We start from the raw sequence: 24,822 nt of genomic DNA on the forward strand, positions 1-24,822 counted from the left end.
AAAACAATTCAAAAACTGTAAAAAAAGGAGGAATTGAAAGTTCTCAGAAGCTCGCATGGAGGGAATTTAACCTTAAGAAATATTTTCTGTTCCTATTTTTGTCACTGAGGGCTAGTTATCTTAACCCCACTTCCCCATGCTATTTGTTAATAAGACTTACATGTGACTCCTCATGCATACAGGTTCCTCTCACAGCAACCAGAATAATGTCTCATCAAAGGATCAACGTTATCCCTTGAATATCTAAACTTACTAGAAAATTTTCTCCCTTGGCTTCATATTTGTTCCATTATGAGTCATAAAATGTTCATATAGATGAAAGTGGAAATACTTAACTAAAATTCCCTTAGTAGAGTCAGCCTTAAATGTTTCATCAAATTCACTTAAGAATAAAATCCTAGGCCTATATTATTGTCTTAATATAACTCCTCTATCGAATATGTTAAAGCCAAAGTCTAGCAAAGTTCTGCTCATTTCCCATTAGGCTCATCCCTCAGATTTAAACTCACTTTTTTCCTTATGCTAACCATTTAAAAAAAAATGATAACTTCTAATGACCCAAGCAATTACATCAGGAATAAAACCAGCAAAGAACACAAATCAGTAATTTTCTAACTTTGCACAGAATTACTAAGGTGCTAAATAACTATCATATACTAAGGCAGGTGATGGGTAAAGCTTTCACAGCCAGGCAAAAATTACATATTTCAGATATGTGGCCAGCCATCTTCCCCAAATATACAATGACCAATTTCTATGAAGAATATTTATATGGTAAAATGAATATAAATCAACCACAAATTCTAAGGTCCATTTGAGTCCCAAGATTTATGCAGGATGCCCCCAAAGTCTTAGGGAAGATTTAAGCTTTATCAAATCTTTCTTTAATAAGAGGAAATGGGAGGACCCAAAGGCAAATTTTACTATTTCATAATTCTGAGTAGGTCCAACCCTGCTAACGACTCAGCAGCCTACCTTGGTAACCCCAGCTCTGGAGGGGCTCACTCAAGTGTGACAGAAGGGCTGACTAGTGTCTATTTCCTTGATCAAGAGAAAGAACAGCCCTCAGTAATAACTCAATTCTTCAGGAGAACAAAGGAAGAGGGTAGTGATAAGCTGAGGCTTAGAGAAGGAATATGGAGACTCTAAGAGTGGCCTTTCAGGGAATGCTCTGGGCTCATGAGGAGGATGGGAGAGAACAGGGACAGAGGCAATTTAAATCTCTGATTGTGAGAGGAAAGGTGATACCTAGACATTTGGGCTTCCCTACTTTTCAACAGGGAGAACCTGCACACAGCCTGGGTGTTCTGGGAGTCTCTGGCTGACAGACACCTGACCTTGGGGTTAGGACAGCCATGGGTAGCAGAAAATTCCCTGGGGAAGGCTCTGAGAATGGCATGAAATGCATACCCACTGTGGGCATCACTTCTAGGCCTTGAAAATGACAGGAAGGAAACTCAATTAGGGATGAGGAAATAAAAGCAGTGCACCAAGCTAGGAAAAAGGGGAGGGTGCTAAAAAAACCCAAATAATACTCAGTGAAGATGAATGGCAGCTATGATAGCAGGAATGAAACAAATGAAAATTGGAAATTGGGAAAAGTTCAAGGAAAATACTTAAAGGTAAGATACTGATTCTTAAGGAAAAGATAAGTAATAAGAGTCTTTTTCTATTTAGAGAAACCAGAGTTTCCTTTTGGATGGAAGAAATTGAACTGCAAGAATAAATGAACTCTGGTGAAGGACACCTGAGGAGCTGCAGGGCATTTATGACAAGGACAGGGAGAAGTGAGAAGGTATAGTGGATGCTCTGCTTAGGAGGTCCCAGCTTGGAGGCAGGCCCAAAGTCTGATTCATATGGAGGAGCAGAATCAGAGACCAACTAACTGGAGTTTTGGCTTTACAACTTACTAGCTATGTGAACTGGGTTAAGTCCTAGACTGAGCTTCAATTTCCTAAATAGAAAGGGGGTGAAACAATGGGAGCACTTCAGCAGGAATGTCACAAAGCTTAAATAAAATGTACAGCATTCCAGAATGTCTACCATCGTGATTACCGTTGAAGTGGGAGATGCAATGAGATTATGGTAGTAGGCCAGATGAAGGTTCCTAATTAGGTCCCTACCTGAAAGAATGCAGCAGAAAGGAAACCAGAATTCAGGTACAAGATGGAGCAATCATTTTGGGGTTTGTTTTTTCTATTTCCCCAGATGAACACAAAGAGTGTTGAGGGCCAAACCTTCTGCCTAAACTGCTTCTTGGGCCTACATAAAAATGTGCTAAATGAATAGATGTATCTTACTAAAAGGAGAGAGGAAGGAATTGTTATCAAGATTACAGTTTTAGCAGAACTACTACTACTGACAACTCACATTTATATAGTGCTTTAAGGTATACAAAGCACTTTCTCCACAACGACCTGGGAGGTAGGTCGTACAAATATTATCACCCCCAATTTATAGACAAGGAAACTGAAGCTCAAGGAGCTTAAGTGACTTTCCACAGTCACACAGCTAGCAAGTATTAGAGCTGAGTTTGCTGACTCCAAGTCCAGCGCTCTTTCCATTGGGGGGAAAAAGGATGAAAAGGAGAAAAAGAAATGATTATTAACTTAGGTAGTGAATTAGGAAAAGTTTCCTTAGTGAGACTTAGAAAGTGATAGAATTATCTCCAAATAAAACAAAAATTATCCCCCACATGAAAAAATGTGCTGATTGTAGAGAAACTTCTGAAAATAAAGTGGCTCAGGAATTGAAGGACTAAATTTTGTGTCTTCCACCTTTAATTTCCATGCTAATTTAACATGGGAAACCTTCCTTAAGTACTATCTCGAAATCAACAAAAATTCCATTCCACTTTAACTTTTTTTAATACCAACATAAAAAACCTTTGGATCACACAATGACACATTAAAAGATTACTGAACATATACCTACTCAGGATTACAATTTAATTTTTTGAGGTCTGAATTCAAGTTAGGTACAGGAGCTTGAACAGGAGTCCCAGGCAGAATATTCCTATCTTGAGTGAGGTTCACTGGTCTCAGACTTTCTGGTTGCTGAGAGGAATGCTGGAGACTTAATCCGCTTAGACTGGATGACAACTGATGCATACCAGGATACTGCTGAAAAACAGTAAGAGCATTATCAACAAAAATGTAAACCATTATTCCAAGCGGGGTCTGAGTTTGTTCCCCTATATCTATAAAAGAAGAATGTGATACACTAATAAGTAAATAACCCCATGCTGGCTTGTCTACACATGCTTTCTCTCTGTTTCAAAGGTTAACAACAACAACAAAAAACTGACTAAGAAACTCATAGGTCTTTTTATTAGAAGGCTGTGTCCAATTAATGACTATCAAGAAGAAATTAAGACTTCCTACTTACTCCAAAGGAGAGATAATAGAAGAATTTCTGCCTACTTCATTGCAGGAGTAAGAGGTATACAGGTATGGGACTTTATATAGCTTTCCAGATTTTTTCAAAATAATTTTTTGGTTGGTTTTCAAAATGTTCTTTAAAAAGTAATTATTTGAGATGGCTTTCTGGAAGGTGAGAAGGGTGATGGGAGAAACTGCAACAATGGAAGAACAAAAGGCATTACTAAGAATTTACTTTAAAAAACTTTATAATCCTTCAATGGGTTTCACAGCAAGCTTTACTATTAATGGCATTTCAATTTTTGCCATAAAATTTGCAACCAAGCAGATTATAGTAAAAAAAGACTTTTGAAAACACAGGCTTCTAGAAAAACTAGGTTAGTGAAATTCTAATCTTTTGGAATGATTAATATAGGTAGTAAAGATACTCACAACTGACATCTAGGTGAGAGGTGGTTTTGAAGTGCTGTCAAAAAATAAGGTCTGAGGTTGTTAAGAGGCTTGGTGGATAAGAGAGCCAACACCTGGAAATGGGAGGTCCATCTCTGACCTCATATGCTTCTGAGCTGGGTGACCCTGGCCAAGTCACTTAACCTCAACTGCCTAGCCCTTACCAGGCTTCTGCCTTGGAACTAACATTTAGTATTGATTCTAAGACAGAAGGTAAGGATTGATTGAATGATAAGTAAATTTTAAAAATAAGGTGGCACAGAATTTTGCCATCTTTCTAACAAAGATAAGTATCTCAGACCACTCATTGACAGGGTTAGAGGATGTAAACAATGAATCCTGGGTTGGTATTGGATAAAATGTCCCGTGGGCTAAAAGGGCCAAATACTTTGTCACTTGTCATCCAGCAGAATCTCATCTTTTGACTACAACAGAAATCTGTCCAATTGTTCCTTCAAGCTACCTCCCCTCCTCGGAGATCCTGCCCTCAATCTATTCTGAAAGGATTAGAGTCACTGAGGAATGTAATGAGATAGAGAAGATGAATTTTCTTTTTACTCTTAGAACTATGGTGGGAAGGGGACAGTGTGTGCTTTCCAATATCTTACTCCTTCAATCCAACACCCATTACTTAAGTCTCCTCCAACCAGAACAATAAAAAGAGTTGGTTTCTCCCCAGCCCCCACATTTAGTGTCTCCTTCTTAAGGCAGAGGGAAAAACGATATATGGCCCCAAGTAAGATTTATTGGTTCTAGCAAACAAAACAACCAAATAAAACCAGTTTATCAAGCCAAACTTTTATCTGAACTGATGAACACCAGAAATATAGTTAAGTGGAGCTCAAGGAAATCTTGGTGCCTACAGAGAAGAGAGGCAGGAGTAATGAACAGAGCACTAAACTTAGAGTTGGAAGATTTGGGTTCAAATCTCACTCCTGACACTTACTGGTTGGGTATATCCATGAATTATAGTCATTCTCGGTCACCGAGAGACTACCACTAGTACCCATGAATTAACTTGAGCCTCTGTTTTTTAATCTATAGATCAGCGATACTGTGTGTTTTAAAAATCTGTATCCTGGGGACTTCATTTCCCAGCATTCTTTACTCTTCCAAGGGTTCCTTTGTCTTGTGCCCCTGTGTTGCGCCCTGGTGTGGATTTGTTTATAAATTTGCTAAAACCCACACTGTGGGGCTTTTTTGCTTTGGTTCGAGTGTGGCAGGCTTGTGGGTTTCTGGCTCTTTGCTCTGGTCACTGGACTGAAAGAATCCCTTTCTCTCTCACTTTGTTATTAATACTTTAAATTTAAATACTTTGAGTATTCATGCATTTTTAATCTTACAATACTAATACCTATGTTTCCTACTTCATAGGATTATAAGATTTAAATGAATAATGATTTCAAATCCTAAAATGTCAGCTACCACCATCATTGTCATCATTGCTGTTTTGATAAGTATTAATGTTTGTGTTTTCCCCCCAGTGGTTGCCTTCCCTGTCCCCCCAATTTTGCACTTTCCCAAGAAAGCTGAAGTCTTTTGTGAGTTAAAAGCCTTTAACCAAAGTGCCAACCATCTAATTTTTACTCTTAGTCTCTTTGAGGGCTAAAAATATTCTTGAAGGAAGGCTGAGCAGAGGCTTTTGATTCCAAAAAGAAAGCCTTTTGTCATCTTGGGGAAATTCTGCTTTACTGAAGTTATTTTCCTCAGTGTAATAAAAAACAAACAAACTTGGGAGGCAGAAGACCAAAGTTCAATTAAATTCCAGCAGACACTTACTAGCTGTGTGAATCTAGACAAATTACAAATTCTATGAAACTCAGTTTCTTCATCCGTAAAAGAGAAAAAAAGAATACTTGTAATGACTTTCTCACATGGTTGTTGAGGAAAGTGCTTTATATAAAGCTTTAATTTACAGTCCTAATGAGAGCTGTTATTCTCAGTCACTTTTAAAGATGCTCTCCTTTGTGTGTTGTGAAACTGAGATGGTGTTGGTGTCAGACTAGGCTACAATAAGTGTGGCAATGGCTAATTACAACTGGGGAGAGGAAGGAGGAGTTCAAATAACAATAGCAGCATTAGCACAAATACCTTTTTTAAAATAGGTCTATTCCTTTCTTTTTTTTTTCAATTACATGTAGAAACAATTTCCAACAATTATTTTCTGACATTTACTAGCACAAAAATCTAAATAGTACTATGCCATTTTCTTACTAACTAGGCTTTGGTAAAATAGTTTGGGGAATACACCATGTAAAAAGCAAAATAACAGAGAATTCTCCTCTTTCCCTCAGCCAGATAAAGTACAATCATGAGAGGCTGTATAAGACCTGGACTTCTATGAGGAGAGTAATTCTGAGAAGCAGTTCACTCAAAAAAGCTCATCAATGCCCCCCCCCCTCTCCCCCACACACACCTGGGCATATTGCTGGAATCCAGAGTATGTTGGGTTACTAGGTTGTGCTCCAGAACTCAGTGCTACATTCTGATAACCAGGCTGAAGAGTTGGATACCCATAGCCAAAGGGCTTAGTGGGTTTTGTTGCCTGAGGGATGGAGGGAGCAGGCGCTGGACTGCTGGTCGATGAAGAAAGAGCATCTAACAAAGAGAGAAGTACACATTTAGCATGTTGGAAACAAAATTCAAAACTATCTAGTCCCTCCTTTTAGTCAATGGCATCCTTGATTTTTGTTTTTTACTAAAATTGCTGATCTCTGTCCCACCATACTTCCCTGAAAATAGAGTCAAAGCATATAGAGCCACCATGGTATACTGGAAAGGAGATGTATAAAGAGCAAAGAATTTGGAATCAGGGCCTCAGGCAGAATCTTGACTTTACTTATGACCTTTATCATTGCTGGCATGCCAATGAAACTCTCAGCCCCAATTTTCTCATCTGTAAAATGACAGGGTTGGAACATACTATTTAGGTATAAGTCTACAATGTACCTTTATATGAACTTAAGACTATATTCATGAACAATCCCACTAAGAAGGAAGCTGACAGTATGAGAGAACAGATCATTCAAATCCAGGGAGGTGAACAGAAGGTGACAAGACAGCCTGGAGGGCTGTCAAGGTCAAGTGATCATTACCTGTAGAGAAGGGAATCTGGGAATAGTTGTGGGATGACTGAAAGGGCCATTCTCTAAACAGGCAAACAGTTAAATGATATGAGCAGGCATTTCTCAAAAAGGAAGAAATATAAGCTATTAATAGCCATAGGAAAAATGCAGGTTTGAGAAAGTCAGGTTCTATCTCATACTCATCAGATTGGCAAAAATGACAAATGCTGCCCACTGATATACTCTTATTGGAACTGTGTTTCAGCCGTTTTGGAACTAGGACCAAAGTTAAACAATAGAACAGGCCAATACTGAGATAAAAGAAAGAAGAATAAGGACTCCTATGTACAATAGTATTTATAGCAACTCTTTTTATGGTGGCAAAGAATTGGAAACTGATAAGATGGATGTCTATCAGCCGAGAAATGGATGAACAATTTATGGCATATGATAGTGATAATACTGCCATGCTATAAGAAATGACCAACAGGATGGTTTCCAGAAAAACCTGGGAAGACTGAACTGATACAAAATAAAGTGAGCAGAACCAGGAGAACATTGTACAGAGTAACTTCAATATTGTAATGATAAACAACAGTGAAAAACTTAGCTACACAGATCAATACAATGATATAGGACAATTCCGGGGGACTCAGGATGAAAAAATCCACTTCCAGAGAGAACCGATGAATTCTAGATTAAAGCATATTTTTCCCTTTCTTTATTTTTCTTGCCTTTTTTTTTTAACCCTTACCTTCCATCTTGGAGTCAATACTGTGTATTGGTTCCAAGGCAGAAGAGTGGTAAGGGCTAGACAATGGGGGTCAAGTGACTTGCCCAGGGTCACACAGCTGGGAAGTGTCTGGGGTCAGATTTGAACCTAGGACCTCCCATCTCTAGGCCTGGCTCTCAATCCACTGAGCCACCCAGCTGCCCCCTTTTTCTTGCTTTTTTTGGGGGCACCATGGCTCATATAAAATCAAACAAGAAGTTAATGCTAAAAAAAAAAGGTTACTATTGGTAATTGGAGACAGCAGTTTCAGCCAGAACGTAGTTTTGAGTAAGGAAAAAAAAGTATAGACAGGCTTCTTAAGGAATTTAGAGATATATGGTATGATAGCTAGCAAGGTGGACTTTTTTTTTTTTTAAAGATAGATACGGGCATGTTTGTAAGCAATAAGGAAGCAGTTAGGAAACAGGGAAACTTGAAGCAAGAAAGGGAGAGTTGCAAAGGATCTTTTGGAGATGATGGGATAGAATGGGATCTTGTGTGAGACAGGGGTGAAACAAAGGATAATGGCAGATTGTACCTTACTGATATGAGATGAAGAAAAGGGGAGAAGAGAGAGCTAAGCAAATGGCCTCATTTTTTCCAGTGAAATATGAAGCAATGTTCTTAACTAAGAGGGTAGAGGGAGGAGAACTGTGATAGGTTTGAGGACAAATGAAAAGGTTTGGAAAAGCTATTGTGTTGAGTGAGATAGTCAATTAGGAAGGCATAGATGGATTAGTGGGACCAGGCAGTACAGTTTTATGAAAGCATTGGATCATTGTCTGAATGGTGAAAGAGATCACAAGAGGCCATCTAATCCAATACTCTCATTTCAAAGATGGTCAAGATTAAGGCTGTGATCATCTCTGAGGGTAGCTGAGGTAAGGTAGAACAGAACATATGAAATGAATAGATAGAGGAACTAGGAGGAAAGGTAACTTGGAGGCAGTATCAATCACATTCAAGTTCCCCAGAATGGGGGCAGGAGTTGGGAAAAAGAGAAAGACTGCAAGTCAGTCCCTAAACTCATTGAGGAAAGAAGGAAAGTGTCCTGGAGGTAAACAGACAGCAGGGGGCAGAATTTTGATTGGGTGGTAGATATGAACTGAATTAACTTTGAGGGAGGAGAAGTTACTGAATGATGGAGATAAAGAGAAAGAACATGGAAGTAGCAATTGGGGAGCAAAGAGTATTCCAATTCCCCCAACTTGACCAGTTAGATGTAGAAGTGCAATCAACTTTAGAAAGAGTAGCCAGAGACTATGTCTTCAGATGACAAAAAGATAGAAAGAATGAGGACGAAGGAAAAATTTAGAGGGAATAAGATTCTTTATTTTATATAAGACTAATTCTTTGTCAAACGCAAGTTCCTGCAAGGATATAATTTTGCATCTCGAAAAATTATGAGTTCCGAAAAAAACAAAATAAACTTAAAAGCAATTTTGGTAAACTGGCTTCAATTCCCCTACTGTTTCCCATAATATGAAGAGCTGGGCACCTGTACCATTTCCTGTACCTCTTAGAACTTCTGGTGTTCAAACCTTGAAGTGACATTGGCCTATGATGAGCCAAGTAAACAGGAATTAGCTATGTAGTTATCAGCTTACACATCCATCTCTCATTTTTCTGTGTAAGGGGCAACTTTTATGGAAAACATGTCTGTCTGTTTTCATTCTTTTTTAAAAAAAGAAAAAAGTCAACACTGGCTACTGATTTGCCTGAAATTGTTAGAAGGCCTGTTTGAACATCTTAGATCCAAAACCCTTCTCCAAGATTGTCTTAAGCCAGGCAGGGGCATAATGGACATTGTATCCTATGTGAAGAAAGAAAGGACCAAGAACTGAAATTATTTTCAAAGAGAATATTTTTTGAGGGAGAACAAAGGCCTAGAAAAAGGGAAAGGGGGTTACTATAAGATCAGTTTTTTGAACGTTATCTTGTGAGGCGGTAAAAATGCCAATTTTTATTGGCATTTTTTATTAGCATTTTAGCAATTATTAGCAAAATAATTAGCAATTAGCAAAATTAGCAATTATTAGCAAAAATGCTAAAGCACCACATCTTTTACAAAGCAATAATGTGATGAAATTGCTTTAGGGCTCTTAAGAGATACCAGTCTATGTTGTTCAAAATTATAAATGAAAGTAAATAATAGAAATGTCAATAAAATTTTCTTCTGTTGAAAAGATAATTTCATTTTTTGTAGACTAGAATGCCATATTTGGGACCAAGGCTTTTTTTGTACAGTCTGAGAGCTAAGGATGTTTTTTTTTAAACACTTTAAGATAGATTTATTATATTTAAAAATATAAAAACCATTCTTAGCACCTGGGCAGTAAAGAAAAATCCAAAACACCAGGCAATGGGGTTGACATTCTAAAACAAGGTCTTCCTGGAAGTTCAAGAATTTTACAAGAGGGCAGTTAGGTGGCACAATGGATAGAGCCAGGCTTGGAAGGGGGAGGACCTGGGTTCAAATTTGGCTTCAGACACTTCCTAGCTAGGTGACCCAGGACAAACCACTGAATTACCTAACCTAGCCCTTCCTGCTCTTCTGCCTTGGAACCAACACACACAATACTGATTCTAGGATGGAAGGCAAGGGTTTTAAAAAAAAAGGCAGTTATTAAGTTATTGATAAGTCAACTCACCCAATGTTTCTCCTGGATAGCTCCCACCTTCTAGGACATCAAAGCTATTGGGCACAGGAGAAGCACTACTGGTTGTAGAGGAGCTGTCAATGGCTAGGAAGAAAAGGAAACCAAAATAACATTAGTAAAAGATGTCAAATGTTTTGAGAGGAAGGTTGTTGGCAGTTTGATAAAGATGCTTTTTGTAGGCTAGAGTAAGAGTCTTGCCTTGAGAAATCAATAAAATGACTAACGGTTAAGGACAGTTTGAATCAAGGTGGATTTCTGTTAAAAAAGAAATACATGGAATGGAGACAAAATAGAAATTTAGAGCAAAAGAGACTGCCTAAAACTGAAAAATAAGCAGCCAAAGAACAAAGGAATATGGGCTTTAAAGAGGAAACCAAATGTAACAAAAGCCCCACTCAAACTTATGAATAGCCATTCAATGTGACCCCTCCAGGTTAAGCTAAGAGCTACCTCTAACAATTGGGTTATTCTGGAGGGAAGATGAGATGTTCTCTCCATTCTGCACAATTCTTTAGCAAACTACCTTCCTGACCTCAAGACAATTCCTTTTAGTTTGTAGCATTTTCTTCACCAGAAAAGGGGTCAGCACTCTGTTCTATTTAGTGCAGAAGACTCTGTGAAGATATTGTGGGGAAATAATATATAAAATGTAAGCTCTGGGTCAACACAAGGTAGCAGTTTATGGGTTAATTTAAAGTGTACATATTCATTAGGAAATTTGACTGGAGATTTAGGAAGGGGATCTGGTGGTAGGTCAATCGTACAACATGTCCTCTCTGAACACAAATCCCATTAAGCAGACAGATGCTATCCTGGCCCTTTGACATTAATTATAACATAAAGGCTGTTCCACTCCTGAATTTAAAATTATGTATTTGTTCTATAATTCTAGTGCTAATGACACCGTTTACTATATATTTAGAGCACCAGACAGAGCGTCAGACACCACAGCTATGGGATGACTTCTATTACTAACAACTTTCTCAGGACTTACAGCACTTCGACTCTGGCCTTAGTATCCCCCCATTTATAAACACCCCACATGAACACTATGAAACTCAAAAGGAAATTTGTTATCAGGGACTATGGAGAAACAGGCCTAGCCTTTCCCTGCCAGTTGAAGCCATGAAAAACCTATCACAGCTTCTTATAGACTTTCATCTAGTTGATATTCTAACTAGGGGATACCCTGAGGATGCCATTAAAACAAAAGACTTAACTGCACAACATTATTCAAAAAGTTTTGTGGGAACAAAAAGTGCCATTAGGGAGTGGCTAAACAAATTAAAGGCTATAAAATATAATGAAATAGTATCTGAAAGGATGAGGTGTTTTTTTTTAAAGTAGGACAGCTTTAAACAGCAATATACATAAAATGTATATTGCTTAAAACTTAAAATAAATTGTAATATTGAATTAAAAAAAAAAACAGCAGAACGAATCATGGCCGCACACAAGATTTTTATTATTGTTAAAAGTTAACTCATAAATTTTAAACCATAAATAATTTGGAGTTTATGATTTTGTGTGCCACTGGTTTTCATTTTATTTCAATGTTTTTGTTGATATCTACTATGTTTAGAATTTAAAAACAAAACAATACTATGCTAGCTTAAAAAAAGAGACAAACCTAAAGCATTTTGAATCATGAATCTCAAATCTAGTTAAAATTCTGATAATTTAGGCTGACCCAAGAAATAGTATTTTAACTCAGCCAGGTTACCAAACCATGGTGGCTCTTCAAGTATAAAAAACACCTGTACTCTCTTAAGGTTTTTATCCAATACGAGTGATTCCCCAAGGGCAGAGCTGATAACCACTAGCCAATCTAGACTCTGCTCAACACTGATTCAATGCTATCTAGTGTTTGACTTTGTTTTTATTTTAAAAGTGGATGAAATCTTGTTCTTTTGGGTAGTGGAAAGAGTAATACTTGTCTTCTGGAGAAAGATCTTGATTTGCCACTTGACCTTACTATGTGATCCTAGATAAATCATCCTCTGAAGAGCTATAAAATGAAGAGATTGGACTAGACGACATCTAAGAACCTTTCCAGTTCCAACATCCATCATCCAACAAAAACAAATGCAGACTTAGGGAGAAATTGATCCACATGTAAAATTAAAGACTTCCTGCCCTTTGACCCAGCCATACCACTGCTGAGTTTATATCACAAAGAGATAAGGAAAAGGATCTGTACAAAAATATTCATAGCTGCGCTCTTTGTGGTGGCAAAAAATTGGAAAATGAGGGAATGCCCTTCAATTGGGGATTGGCTGAACAAATTGGGGTATCTGTTGATGATGGAATACTATTGTGCTGAAAGGAATAATGAACTGGAGGAATTCCAATGTGAAATGGAACAACTGCCAGGAATTGATGCAGAGTGAAAGGAAGAGAACTAGGAGAACATTAAACACAAAGACAGATACACTGTGGCACAATTGAATGTAATGGACTTCTCTACTAGCAGCAATGCAATGACCCAGGACAATTCTGAGGGATTTATGAGAAAGAACACTATCCACATCCAGAAAGAACTGTGGGAGTAGAAACACAGAAGAAAAACAACTGCTTGATCATATGGGGCAATGGGGATATGATTAGGGGATTCTAAGTGATCACCCTAATACAAATATTAAAAATATGGAAATAGATCTTGATCAATGACACATGTAAAACCCAGCTCATTGGCTATGGGGGTGGGGGGAGGAAGGGGGAAAAACAGGGAAAGAAGACGAATCATATAACCACGGAAAAAATAGTCTAAATTAATTGTGTCATTCAAACCAAGCTTTGAAGGAAGGGGAATATAGCTGGGGGCAAGGAAGTAGTGGTGAATTGCATATAGAGGGAGCAGCATGAACAAAACCAAGGAAATAGGAAAAATATAGGCTATATTCAGGAAATAAAAAGTAATTCAATCTGTTTGGGACACAAGGTTTGTTGTGATGATGAGAACTAGGAGAAAATTGTAGCTGAACAGTGGTACATTTTGAATGTCAGTCAAGGGAATATAGATTAAATTTTAAGGCAAAGGGACATCATTATAGGTTTCTGAGTAAAGGGAGGTTGCAGCGATTGGGCTTCCTAGAAGATTAATTAAACTAAAGAGATGTTGTGTGGTATGGAGGTGAGGGAAAGAGGAGGTATGATGTAATGTAGAACAATTAAAATAGATCCAAGTGAATGGTATTGGGGCTCAACTACAATGGTCAGGTGGGAATTGAGATGAGAATAGATATAAAAAAAGATTGCAAGCCTATGTAACAGGGCAATCTCAAAGTTGAAGTTTTGGCAAAGGCACTCAGTTTTTATTTTCTATGCCATTACAAAAAACCGGAAGCTGAGGGGGTGTCCATCAATGGAGAATAGGTAAAAAAAAAAACAACGGTTATATGAATGTAATAAAATGTTATTATGAAAGAAATTATTAGAAATGGCTTTAGAGAAAGTTTGGTAGACTTATATGAAAGGAGGAAGAATTATATTTTAGTGGGAACAATGTAGAAATGAACCATTCTGAAAGCCTTAAGAACTCTGATCAATTGTTACTCCAAGAGACCAGTGATGAAGAAGGTACCCATCTTCTAGCAGAGGTGATGGACTAATATGTTGAATGAATCACACTGTTGGATATGGCCAATATGGGAACTTGTTTTGATCAAGTATGCATATGTTACAAGAGTCTTGCTTTTCTTTTTTTGGAGGGAGAGGAGGGTGAAGGGAGAGCGCAAAAATAAAGGCTTGATAATTAAAAAACAAACAACTCTTACCTTTTTTCTTAGAATCAATACTGTGTATTGATTCCAAGGAGGAAGAATAGTAAGCAATGGGGGATGGGAGTTAGGGGCGGGGTCACACAACCAAGAAGAGTTTCATCTCTAGGTCTGACTCTCAAACCATGGAGCCATCTAGCTGCCTCCCAGATAATTTAAAAAAAAAAATTATTTTAAAATATTTCCTCATGTTTACATGATTCATTTTCTTTCCCTTCCCTCTTCCAGAGCTGACAAGCAATTCCACTGGGTTGTACAAATGTTACCAGATAATTAAAAAAAAAAAGTTTTAAAAAAAAGTGACAAAAGAAGCCACAATGGTAGGGGGATAGCAATAAGAGATAAATGAGGAAGTGGACGTATTTTTAGTTAGATATTGATAAAGCTAAACCGTCTCATTTTGCCTTCAAAAATCTCTAAGGAATACACATTACACTTCTTTCTAAACAATGATACATGTGCTAGGGGTGAAAATCCCCCCCCCAAAAGAAACAAATTAATAGATGGGGGAAAAAAGAGGATATGAGACAACTTGGGGGGGGGGGGCGGTGATGATGATGTGGCATGTTAAAATAGTTGGGCTTAATCTAAGGTACATACTCAGTTATTAAAAAAAACCCTCTCTATACACCCTGGATCTTAATTGAATTGTGTGGCAAAAAAAAAAAAAATACATTTGTGACCAAGCTCCCTGGAGTTGCCTCTACAACTGCTTATTGGGAGGGGTGGAAACAATCTACTTTCTACCTTATGGCTGTCAAACCTTTTTCTCCTTTCTGTGATTTAGACTCAAAGGCTACTTTACCCACCTTGGGCAAAAACTCTTTCCCTGAGAAAGCCTAAAGTCTACTGAGGACAAATGAGATAGGATCAAAGTGTGAGGGGAGACTTGGAAATCAGAGTGAAGATTCCCTACATTCAGACTTGCCTGAATGTTTTTCATAAAAGTTAAGTATCAGATGCAGAAAAAAAATCTTGAAAACAATCACATTATTTTTCCACTTTGTTTTTTTTAAAGTCTCAAGCTAAATTTATTTCTCCCTGAATTTGTTTTCAGGATTAGATTGCATAATAGAACGATGTTTCAATTTGCCCTTTGTAGACTAATTTATGTGAATAGTGCTGATTAAACCTTATCTCTTACAGATTTATAAAGAACTTTGCATTGTTTTATCTTATTGTTTTAAAGAATCAAGTCAGTTAAATGATTCCAATAGAAAAACTGACCAGAAAAAGAGAAATTAAAGTAAATTTAATACTATTAAAATGAAAAAGACTTACAAATATTTTGTCTTGACCAGATTTAAAAGATTTCAATTTTATATTTTATAAAATTTTAATTACAGAAAATATGATTAAGAGTTTATTTTCCCCTATGTAGTAAAGACTTTTTTCTAACTACCACACCGATCAGACGATAGGTCCTATTTTGAAATGCATTTTTAAAAATAGGAAGTGATTATTCTCAAGGGAAAAATTCATGAATGATCAATGCAGAAATATAATTTTTTTTCTGTCAACATTGACTAGTTGTAGACTTGTTTTGAGGTAGAAGTGATTGTACTATGCTGTGTAACAGTTTAGTACTAAAAAAAGGTCATTTGTAAATGTTCATATTTCAAAGAAAGTGATGATCTTTCATATATGTAAATTCTATAATTTTATACTACTCTAAAAACAACCCCCCCAAACCTTTTTCTTTCCCTGTTACCACTTGTTCCCAGTCTTTTTTCCCCTTCTGAGTCAATTCTACTGAGCTCTTCCTTTCTCCCTTCTACCAAGTCTGTGCAAAAGGGTACTAGCATCATCCACCCACAGACTGCTTTTGGTGGAGCCCAGGGCCCTCTGTCCTGGCCCTTCTCCCTCCCTAGTTTCATGTGGATGACTTTCACATCTAGCTCCCACGCTCTCCTGAGCTGCAGCCTCACATCTGTAGCCTGTCTTGCCAGACACCAGCAGCTGTATGTTCTGCAGCGAGCTCATTATGTCCCAAATAGAATTCCTCAGCTTCCCTTCAATTTATGCTCCCCGCTGCCTTCCATTTCCCTACCGAAAGCTAAATTATCTACATCATTTGTCAGGTGTCAATTCTACACTTGCAAAATCTCCCATCAATGCTTTTCTCTGTCCTTAGACCTCCATGACACTCCCTGACCCTACTTCAGGTCCTTAGCGCCTTTCACCAGAATCACAATTGTCTTGGAATGGTCTCTCTGCTTCTCCTCTCTAAAGTCCACCTTTTAATAGTTTTGCCAAAGACCAAAAACATCAGTCTGACCAACTTGCTGCCTAAGACACTTCAAAGATGCCTACTGCTTTTAGGCTAAAATATGGACATCTCAGTGGTGCAATGGATAGCACTGGACCTGGAGTCAAGAAGACTCAAAGCCAACCTCAGATCTTTACTACTTCTGTGACCCTGGACAAGTTTACAACTCTCTCAACTTCAGTTTCCTCATCTATAATATGGGAATAATGAAAGCACCTACTTCGCAGGGTGGTTGAGAAGATAAAATGAGATATTTGTAAAGTACTTTGTAAACCTCAAGTGCTTATTAAAGAAATGTTTTATTACAAAACTTCATTGTTGGCCAATTAAAACTCATCTCTTACCAATTCCATGTTCTAAACTTTTCTCTATCCTATATTCTTTTCTTAAAGAGTATCTACTATTTGTTCAGTATTATATTGTTCAAATACAGCACGTAATTTGCATTCTGTGTAAAAGCAAGATTTGGGATGCTAGTCTACAAATCCAATTCCTATTTGTAATGCTGTTCCTATAAAACAACTTTTGGAGGGGCAGCCAAGTAAGCTAAGTGGATAAAACTCCTGGTCTGAAGTCAGGGAGACTCATCTTCAAGGGTTTTAATCTGGCCTCAGATACCTCCTAGCTGTGTGACCTTGGGCAAGTCACTTAACCCCTTTGCCCAGCCCTTGTCTTTATGTCAGAGTTGTTACCAAGACAAAAAAGTAAGGGTTTCAACAAAAAACATTAGGGACTGTGGAAACAGCCAGAGCACTAGAAAAAAAGGCTTCTGATTGTAACTATTCCCCACTCCAGAATAGTGGGGAAGAAACTCACCGTGTTTGCGTTTCCTTTGCACTGTTGGCAGTACTGAGACATAAAGGACATTCCTAAGTGAGGGAATTCTTCTGCCTTTAACTGCTGTGCTTATCTTCTCAAATGACTGTTTCATTCATTTGTGAAGTCTTGTGCCTTGTGCAGGTCTGTAAGCAAGCCACCCAAGGAAAGGGTGGTGTCATGTACTTTTTACACATCTCCCACCGACTTGGCACAGTGATGCATAAACAGGCTAAATAGTTGTTAAACTGGAAGTGTTAATTTCCTTAAGATAAATAGTAAACTACTCTAATCTTTGAAGGGAAAGATCTGAGATATGTCCTGTTCTTTTCCAAGGCAACTTTGGTTAAGAGCAGGCCAAAAATGGAATTAAAAAACAAATTTTACCTGGAGACTTCTGTCCTATGTCAAAGTACTTTAATTTGAAATAACTAAGCAATTATTCTATGAATCATTAGACATGACATGACATTTGGTAAATACATGTCTAAATAATCTGTTGTGTGAAATCAAAGTTGCCTAAAAACAAGTTACCAATAAAAACTGGTTTTACTGAGCCTGAGAGGTCATCTGGACCTATGTACACCTCGGCCTTTCAAAAACATATTAAACAACTGACAGAACAGGGGAACACTGACCTCTGTTTACTGGATATTCACATGACTATTCCCTCTCTTTTTACCTCTTTGATTTCTTATTTTCAATTTGAGGATCTTAAACATTCCGTATCTAAAGAACAGCAGAGAGCAATGTCCTTGAGAAAAAAAAAAGTTGATATGTAGAATAGAAATAAGAATGAATATGATGAACAAAAAGGTTTAAGAGAACTGACAATTTCTGTCAGCTCTGGTCATCTAGAGGATTTTTATTTGCTCAAAACTTGTTTAGACTTACTTTCTGACAACTCATAGCAGATAGAAACATCTCATGGAAAAATAAAAATTCTGCTTCTGACAGCTGTCCCTGGTACTAAATAATTTTATTACCCATATGAGTACAAGTTAGCAGAAACTTAAAATGAGAAAGGTAAAAAAAAAAATCTTTAGTTTTGTTTCCTATAATTTGAAGACATAACTTTTTAGATGGTTTAATACAAAATGTTGATATTTTCTAGGCTCTGCCATTTTAATTATTTAGAAACAATAAAAGACCTAAAAAAGTTTAAAAAAATAATAATTTTGACTTTTGGGGAAACCTGGCAGCAGTAGAGTTCTCAATCAAAATGCCTTAATACTAACATTGCACTATTTTTTGAGGGTTTAAAAGGATTAAAAAAAAAAAAGATCATTTGTAATAGTGCCATGACTAATTATCATATGAACTCTCTTCTTCCCTCCTCTTCATCAACTGACGAGAGAGAAAAGTGCTACTAGCATCATTCACTCCACAGCCAACATTAGGATCAACTATGAAGTATAGAAAGCAAGATATTTAGCAATGATGGCTATTAACCAACATCCTGGCTTTTCCCACCTTTGCAGCTTTACCTTACTATAAAATGCAGAAACATCACCGTTAGGTTACTTTCCTCTGAATAAGCAACACTTAAAAAAACATTTTGGAGATGGGTTAAGGAGGGGGAAATTAGTCAAGATGAATGCAACCAGTAATAAGTAGAAAAGGGTGAGGTGAAGGAAGTAATTAAATGTTTCATTCCAACTATTAAAAGCAGCCTTTGACAAGGTGTCTTTGGCACATAAAGCTGGTTAACTGTCTTCATTCAATAGACAAGTAAATTGTGTACTTTGGCATGGAATCAGACATCCTTAATACTCTAACGTTCTAACCAGCTATCACATGGCAGATTTAGCTCAATTTGAATTCCCAAGTTTTGATTATGTTCAGATTCTAGTGAATTTTAAGGGGAAGTGGTTCATGGATAAGCCTTAAAAAGCCTTTTGCTAGGGGCAACTGGGTGGCTCAGTAGATTGAGAGCCAGGTCCAGAGATGGGAGGTCATAGGTTCAAATCTAGCCTCAGACACTTCCTAGCTAGCAAATCATTTATTTTGTGTGCAAGTAATACTTTATATATAGTTCAGTGTTTTGAAAGAGTACTGGATTCAATATCAGAAAACCGGGGTTAAATTGTGGATTTGCTGCTTCCTACTGCCTAGTGTGACCATTGGAATGGGCCTGTTTCCTCATCTGTAAAAGGAGGTAGCTGGCCTATATGGATTGAGGCCCTTATCCATCTAGGATCCATTTATTACTTAATGGGTATTACCTGAGTCATCTAAAACAATATAAAATAATTTCTGAAAAGTCACATATCTCTCCCACATTATAATAATTTAATTCATAATTTATAATTCAATTTTAAGTGTCATGTGCATTCCTCCTTACTACCATAATGAAATTTCTGTCACCTAGATCTGAGCACAAAACTGGCTATGCTCACAAATCTTACAGAGGCTTTAAAAAAGCCTACTATGCTCCAGGTGCTGGGGAAAGAGGGACAGAGACAATCTATTTCCATAAAAAGCTTGCATGCTGCTGGAAAATTACAGGTACTCTTCGTGATCACATACTGATTTTGGAAAACTTTGGCACAAAAAACAACAAATGGCTATCTAATTGCAGAGATTTTATAGAAATAAAAAAACAAAAAATACACTCACACAAAATTCAGTACATAGGGATAATATCTACACATGAAGATCTACTCTTTCAACTCTCTGGGACCTTTGACCATTTTGTATACATACTCTTCTTACTAACAAAGAGAATCTTATTCCTTCTCTACCAAAAATATTTATGCTATTAAAAGAAGTTATAATTCAGAAGTGATATAGTAACCAACTACTCAAAGATATCCTACCCACTAAAGGCAAAAGGAGAAAATCTAGTTCAAGCAATAAAGGGTGGCATTGAAGACTAGCTTATGATAAAATATGAATGAGCAAAGTTTTCAACAACAATTCCTATTTCCTGGCTATCTAACAAAAAACAGACTTAAAACAATACCATTCAAAAGGAAACACAGTGAAAGAAGAATCGTAATGTTGAGTAAAGGTGAAACACATAACTAAGATTTTGGAAAAATCAACACAGTTTATAAAATCTGAAAAAAAATATATATGCATTTATATATCTATATCTATATATCTATAGTAAAAATGGAATGCAACCCTCTGCTCTTCCTCTCAAATATTCACCTTTTTTAAAAGGTGAAAAAATCCCATGTAGTTCAAATGAGATAGGATACCATGGGTTGCAAGGTTTCTAACATAGCAAATCCCACTAGGTAAGAATATGTTGGAAGGAAGAATAATGGTCCAATAAAACAGCTATAAATGCTAATACTTGAACGGAACCTTTACTGTTCTGTAGGATTCCACCAATGAAGAGTGGAGAGAATGATGCTAAGGAGATTTTGTTAGAAAAACACATGGATACGCTCTTCTTTTTATTCCTTCCTTCCTTCCTTCCTTCCTTCCTTCCTTCCTTCCTTCCTTCCTTCCTTCCTTCCTTCCTTCCTTCCTTCCTTCCTTCCTTCCTTCCTTCATTTTTATTTTCTTGAAGCCTCTTACCTTCTGTCTCAGAATCAATGCTGTGTATTGGTTCTTAAGGCAGAAGAGTGGTATGGGCTAGGCAATGGGTGTTAAGTGACTTGCCCAGGATCACACAGCTGGGAAGTGTCCAAAACCAGATTTGAAGCTAGGATCTCCCATCTCTAGGCCTGCTTCTCAATTCCCTGAGCCACCTAGCTGCCCCCTGAATATATGCTTCTAATCGGTAACATGTGAGGATGCTCAAATGCTTGTGTGTAGCATGCAAGGGCAGTGTCTGGGTCTGGTAGACTCCTATTAAGATGGGCAGGTGACTTCCCCTAAGTAATTTCTTCTTTTCCCTATGCCATTAAGCTTAATCAAATCCAACTCTATCGATTTGAATAGAACATTGAAGAAACATGCAAAGTAGATACCACAAAGCATTATGCAAATATGCCATCGTAAGACTCAGCCAAAAGCTTGACAGCTAGTAAAAAAACCTCTTTTGCTCTAAGAGAATATGGAAGAAATGCAAACTGGATCATAACTCTTTCTCTCAACTTCTAAGGCTTACACTGTCATCCAGAAATGAAAGTAATGGTGAAGTTTATGAAACAGAGAGAAAAAGGTCATATCAGGGATCATACAACCTTTTCCACCCAAGCTAAATTTCATTTTCAACTACATACTTCATGGTGCCAAATCCTGAAATTCTAAGTTTCCATGTTTTAAAAAGAACCTAGAATCCAAAGTGCTGGAAATACAAAGAAAACGAGCACAGTTTGAAAAGATCAAGAACCGGTGTAAAGCTAAAGCAGACCTGCTTCCTCATCCTCCTCCTCCTCTTCCTCATCATCTGAAGTTGATGACGAGGGAGTTGGTGCAGAGCTAGCTGGGTTATTAACATAGTCATCATACTGCATGCCTGTGAAGTGGAAAGCACAAACAGGAAAGATGAGAAATCAAGTCATGGCATTGCATTTCAAAGTGAGAGAGAATTCTGGCATTCCGAAGGACGACCCACCATGCACAGAACCAAATGTGTTACCCAATCTGGAGCAGCTAGATTACCTGGGACAAGCAGTTTAGGAGAAGCAGCTTTGACATGGACTAATTTGGTTAAGCATCAACAGTACATCAAGGTACATAATAGCACACATTACATATTTCACAGAAGCGACCATAATTGTTCTTCCTTGGAAATTTTACTGATGCCTAACCATTTCCATCAATTTGGGTCTCAGCAAGTATGTGTGATTCATTTCTTTTTAGACTGTTAAGTTCCTTGTATGTCAGAAGCATGGCTCAACAGGAAAAGCACACATAGACTTGGAGTCAGAGGCCTCAGCTTCAAATTCCAGTTTTTCTACTTGGATTGACCATAAAAAAGTGAACCCACCCCCACCCTTGATTGTAAAATGAGAGTATAGGACTCAACTGACTTTGTAGCTCTTTTCTGGCAAAGGCTGTATATCAACTGGCCCCATTTCCCCCCCAATGTTGTCTTGGTAGAGGTCCAGTTTCGATGATGGGGATGGGATGGAAAGAGGGAAATCAGTTGGATGCTTAATAAAAATGATAATTATCCATGTTCTTACAAAGACACCAAATCTTAAATACCAAAATGGGCAGAAACTGAAGGCATGATCCATGCACAACCATCTCAAGCTACTCTGCCCCTAACCTGAGTATGTGAAAGAGACTGATGAAATTGACTTCCTAAGAAATCTAATCCAAGGAAAATACAACAAATGACAATTATGTTTCCCAGCAAATTAGACTAAAAAGAGGTTAGTCTCTTCTATATTTTGTTAATTGGGTAAAATTAGGATAAACTTTGAATCTCTTCAGGATGCTAACTCAAACTGTTCTTAGAAGGGAAAAATTGATTTAAGATGAACTACCAAACACTTAAAGAAAACTTGAAAAATCTGATGGTCCTCCTTGAAGACTGTAGGAACAATGGTCCCAGTTACGTTTTGGCATTTACATGCTTTCTACATTTCAAGTGAACATACTTTTGATTCTAAAATCATGGAGTTTAACTCTTTCCATTAATAAGAAATAAATGATCTCTTACATTTGTAAGGTGATTTAAAATGTTTGGTTTATCTATTAAATCTCAAATAGGTCATACAAAAAATTACTACTTTTTGAAATATTTAATTGTTAATGTAAAAATGATAAGCATTTTGATAAAAATAAATTGGAAATGTGAAAAAAACTATACAAATGGAATTTGGGCAATATGTAATGTCAGCCATGGCTTCTCATTCAAATTGAGGCTTGATTTTCTAAGAAAAGTTCAACTAAGAGCACACTTCAACATAAATTATACATTACAAACAATAAGAATGTCATGATTAAGCATGTAGTTTGTAGGTTAACACAAAATATTTATAGAAGAGATAAATGCATTTGATTCTAGGATTTGGAATTTGGGGGGATGAAGGAAGCATTTTCTCTGAATATCATCAGAAAACATGCACTTTAAAGAGTAAAAATAAGAGGTGTATGCAAAATATCATTTCCAAATAAGCAATAATTGCCTATTAGGGAAAATAAGAAACAAGTTAAAGTGTATCTGTTTTGCTCAGTTACCATAAGTCAATGAACATGACAAAACCAGAAGTGAAATGTACTTTTCTCCATTACTGAATAAGCTGCTGGTAGTGCAACGCTCAATTAAACTTACCATTGGCAAAAAAACAGGTGACCCAGGCCCAGAAAATCTATGCAACTGGTGACTTGTCCTCTTTGCTAAATCAGATTATTTAAAAGCAAATCACAGGTCATTTTCCTTAACTGATAGTCTGGGGTCAATCCTTTCTGAGAGCAGAACTGCTTGAACCCTGCTCCTATATAAACTTTTCTATTAACATCTAGTAGTCCTTAGAGGAAAAGAGGGAAAAAAAGAGAAAGATAACTAGCCCTAATAGACAGAAGCCGTGTATATATATATATGTACGTATGTATGTATATGTGTGTGTGTATGAAGAGCCCTAACAGTTTCACTAGGCTATAGAAAGGAGATATAATGTAAAAGGAAAAGAGAAGTAAATAGGGAGAACTTTTTTTTTTTAAACTAAAGCAAATATACTACATATTATTCAAAATTAGGTAACAGACCATTCCTAAGAAAGTTCCTGGATAATAAAATTTGTGTAAATTAACATTTAATTCATCAGAAGAGGATATATTGAAAAGAAATCCTCTTGTAATGCAGATAGGCTAGATTTTTATATGCAGTTTTCTTTGGAGCAACATATATTTCATTAAATCCCTTTAAAGTGCTATTGAGATGTATTTCCTTGAGTAATTTACCTTGCTATTCAAGCAGAAACAGTGGTGTCGATAATGCAAAAAGTTATTTCTATTTGACACTGGAATATACTGCATGATGACTTTTTCTAGCCAACTTAAAGATTTTTGATCAAGCTAACATTACAATGAGTTAATCTTCCCTACATACAAGCTAGGTGGTAGCTTAGCTATGTGTTGAGTTGTAAAGGGAAAGCAAAAAAGGATAGAAAGTTCACTAAATAGATACCCTATTTGACTGGGGAGGCAATTTAAAAGACCAGAGAAATAATGAATGAAAGTGAGTTAGAATTGAGGGTTGTCAGAATTGAGGGTTGACCTCAATATAGTAAAAAAAACTCAAAGAAATTGCACAAGGACAGCTAAATCATATGTGCAATTTCCTTCCTTGGTTAAAAGAATCTTTTAAAATCCCATAATAAAATATTGCTAGTAGAAATACTGAAACAGAGACTTTTAAAATGATAAAGGAATGATAAAGGAAATGTTAGGAATTTAAAATACCTAAATCACACATAATATACTCTTCCTACTGACAATCCAGGAATTAAATTATGGAATAAAACTGCATGGGCACTGTGTGAAGATACTGTAAAAAAAATGCTTTAGGAAGACTAATATAGTGGAAACTATTCTATAAGACGACTGGCTATGAACAACCTATTAACTGCTGACACAATGGGAAATGGTCTGTTTCTACCAAAGAAACCCAAAGAAATGGTATTAAAGTGACATATTCAAACATCTCTTGGTACACTGATAAAATAAGCAAAGAATAAAAAAGTGTCATGGATCTCCGCAAACATAATCTAATTTAT

The 24,822-nt window shown here is 36.9% G+C and overlaps 1 protein-coding gene across 6 annotated transcripts in view; it reads right to left on the reverse strand.

Moving 5' to 3' along the window:
- SEC24B (SEC24 homolog B, COPII coat complex component) overlaps positions 1–24,822 on the reverse strand; it is a 92,808-nt gene that overhangs the window by 31,718 nt on the left and 36,268 nt on the right. For 2 of the 6 annotated variants that reach the window (XM_056803095.1, XM_056803093.1), the window contains 3 exons: positions 10,319–10,411; positions 6,247–6,428; positions 2,935–3,119 (listed from right to left, as the gene is read on the reverse strand). In XM_056803095.1, the coding sequence (XP_056659073.1) occupies positions 2,935–3,119; positions 6,247–6,428; positions 10,319–10,411 (460 nt within the window). Of the gene's footprint in view, positions 1–2,934; positions 3,123–6,246; positions 6,429–10,318; positions 10,412–21,503; positions 21,609–24,822 lie in introns of all 6 variants that reach the window. The other 4 variants (XM_056803094.1, XM_056803092.1, XM_056803091.1 and 1 more) reach the window with 3 other exon arrangements.

Source organism: Monodelphis domestica, chromosome 6 (genome assembly GCF_027887165.1).
Source record: "Monodelphis domestica isolate mMonDom1 chromosome 6, mMonDom1.pri, whole genome shotgun sequence".
In the NCBI taxonomy this organism is placed as follows: Eukaryota; Metazoa; Chordata; class Mammalia; order Didelphimorphia; family Didelphidae; genus Monodelphis; species Monodelphis domestica.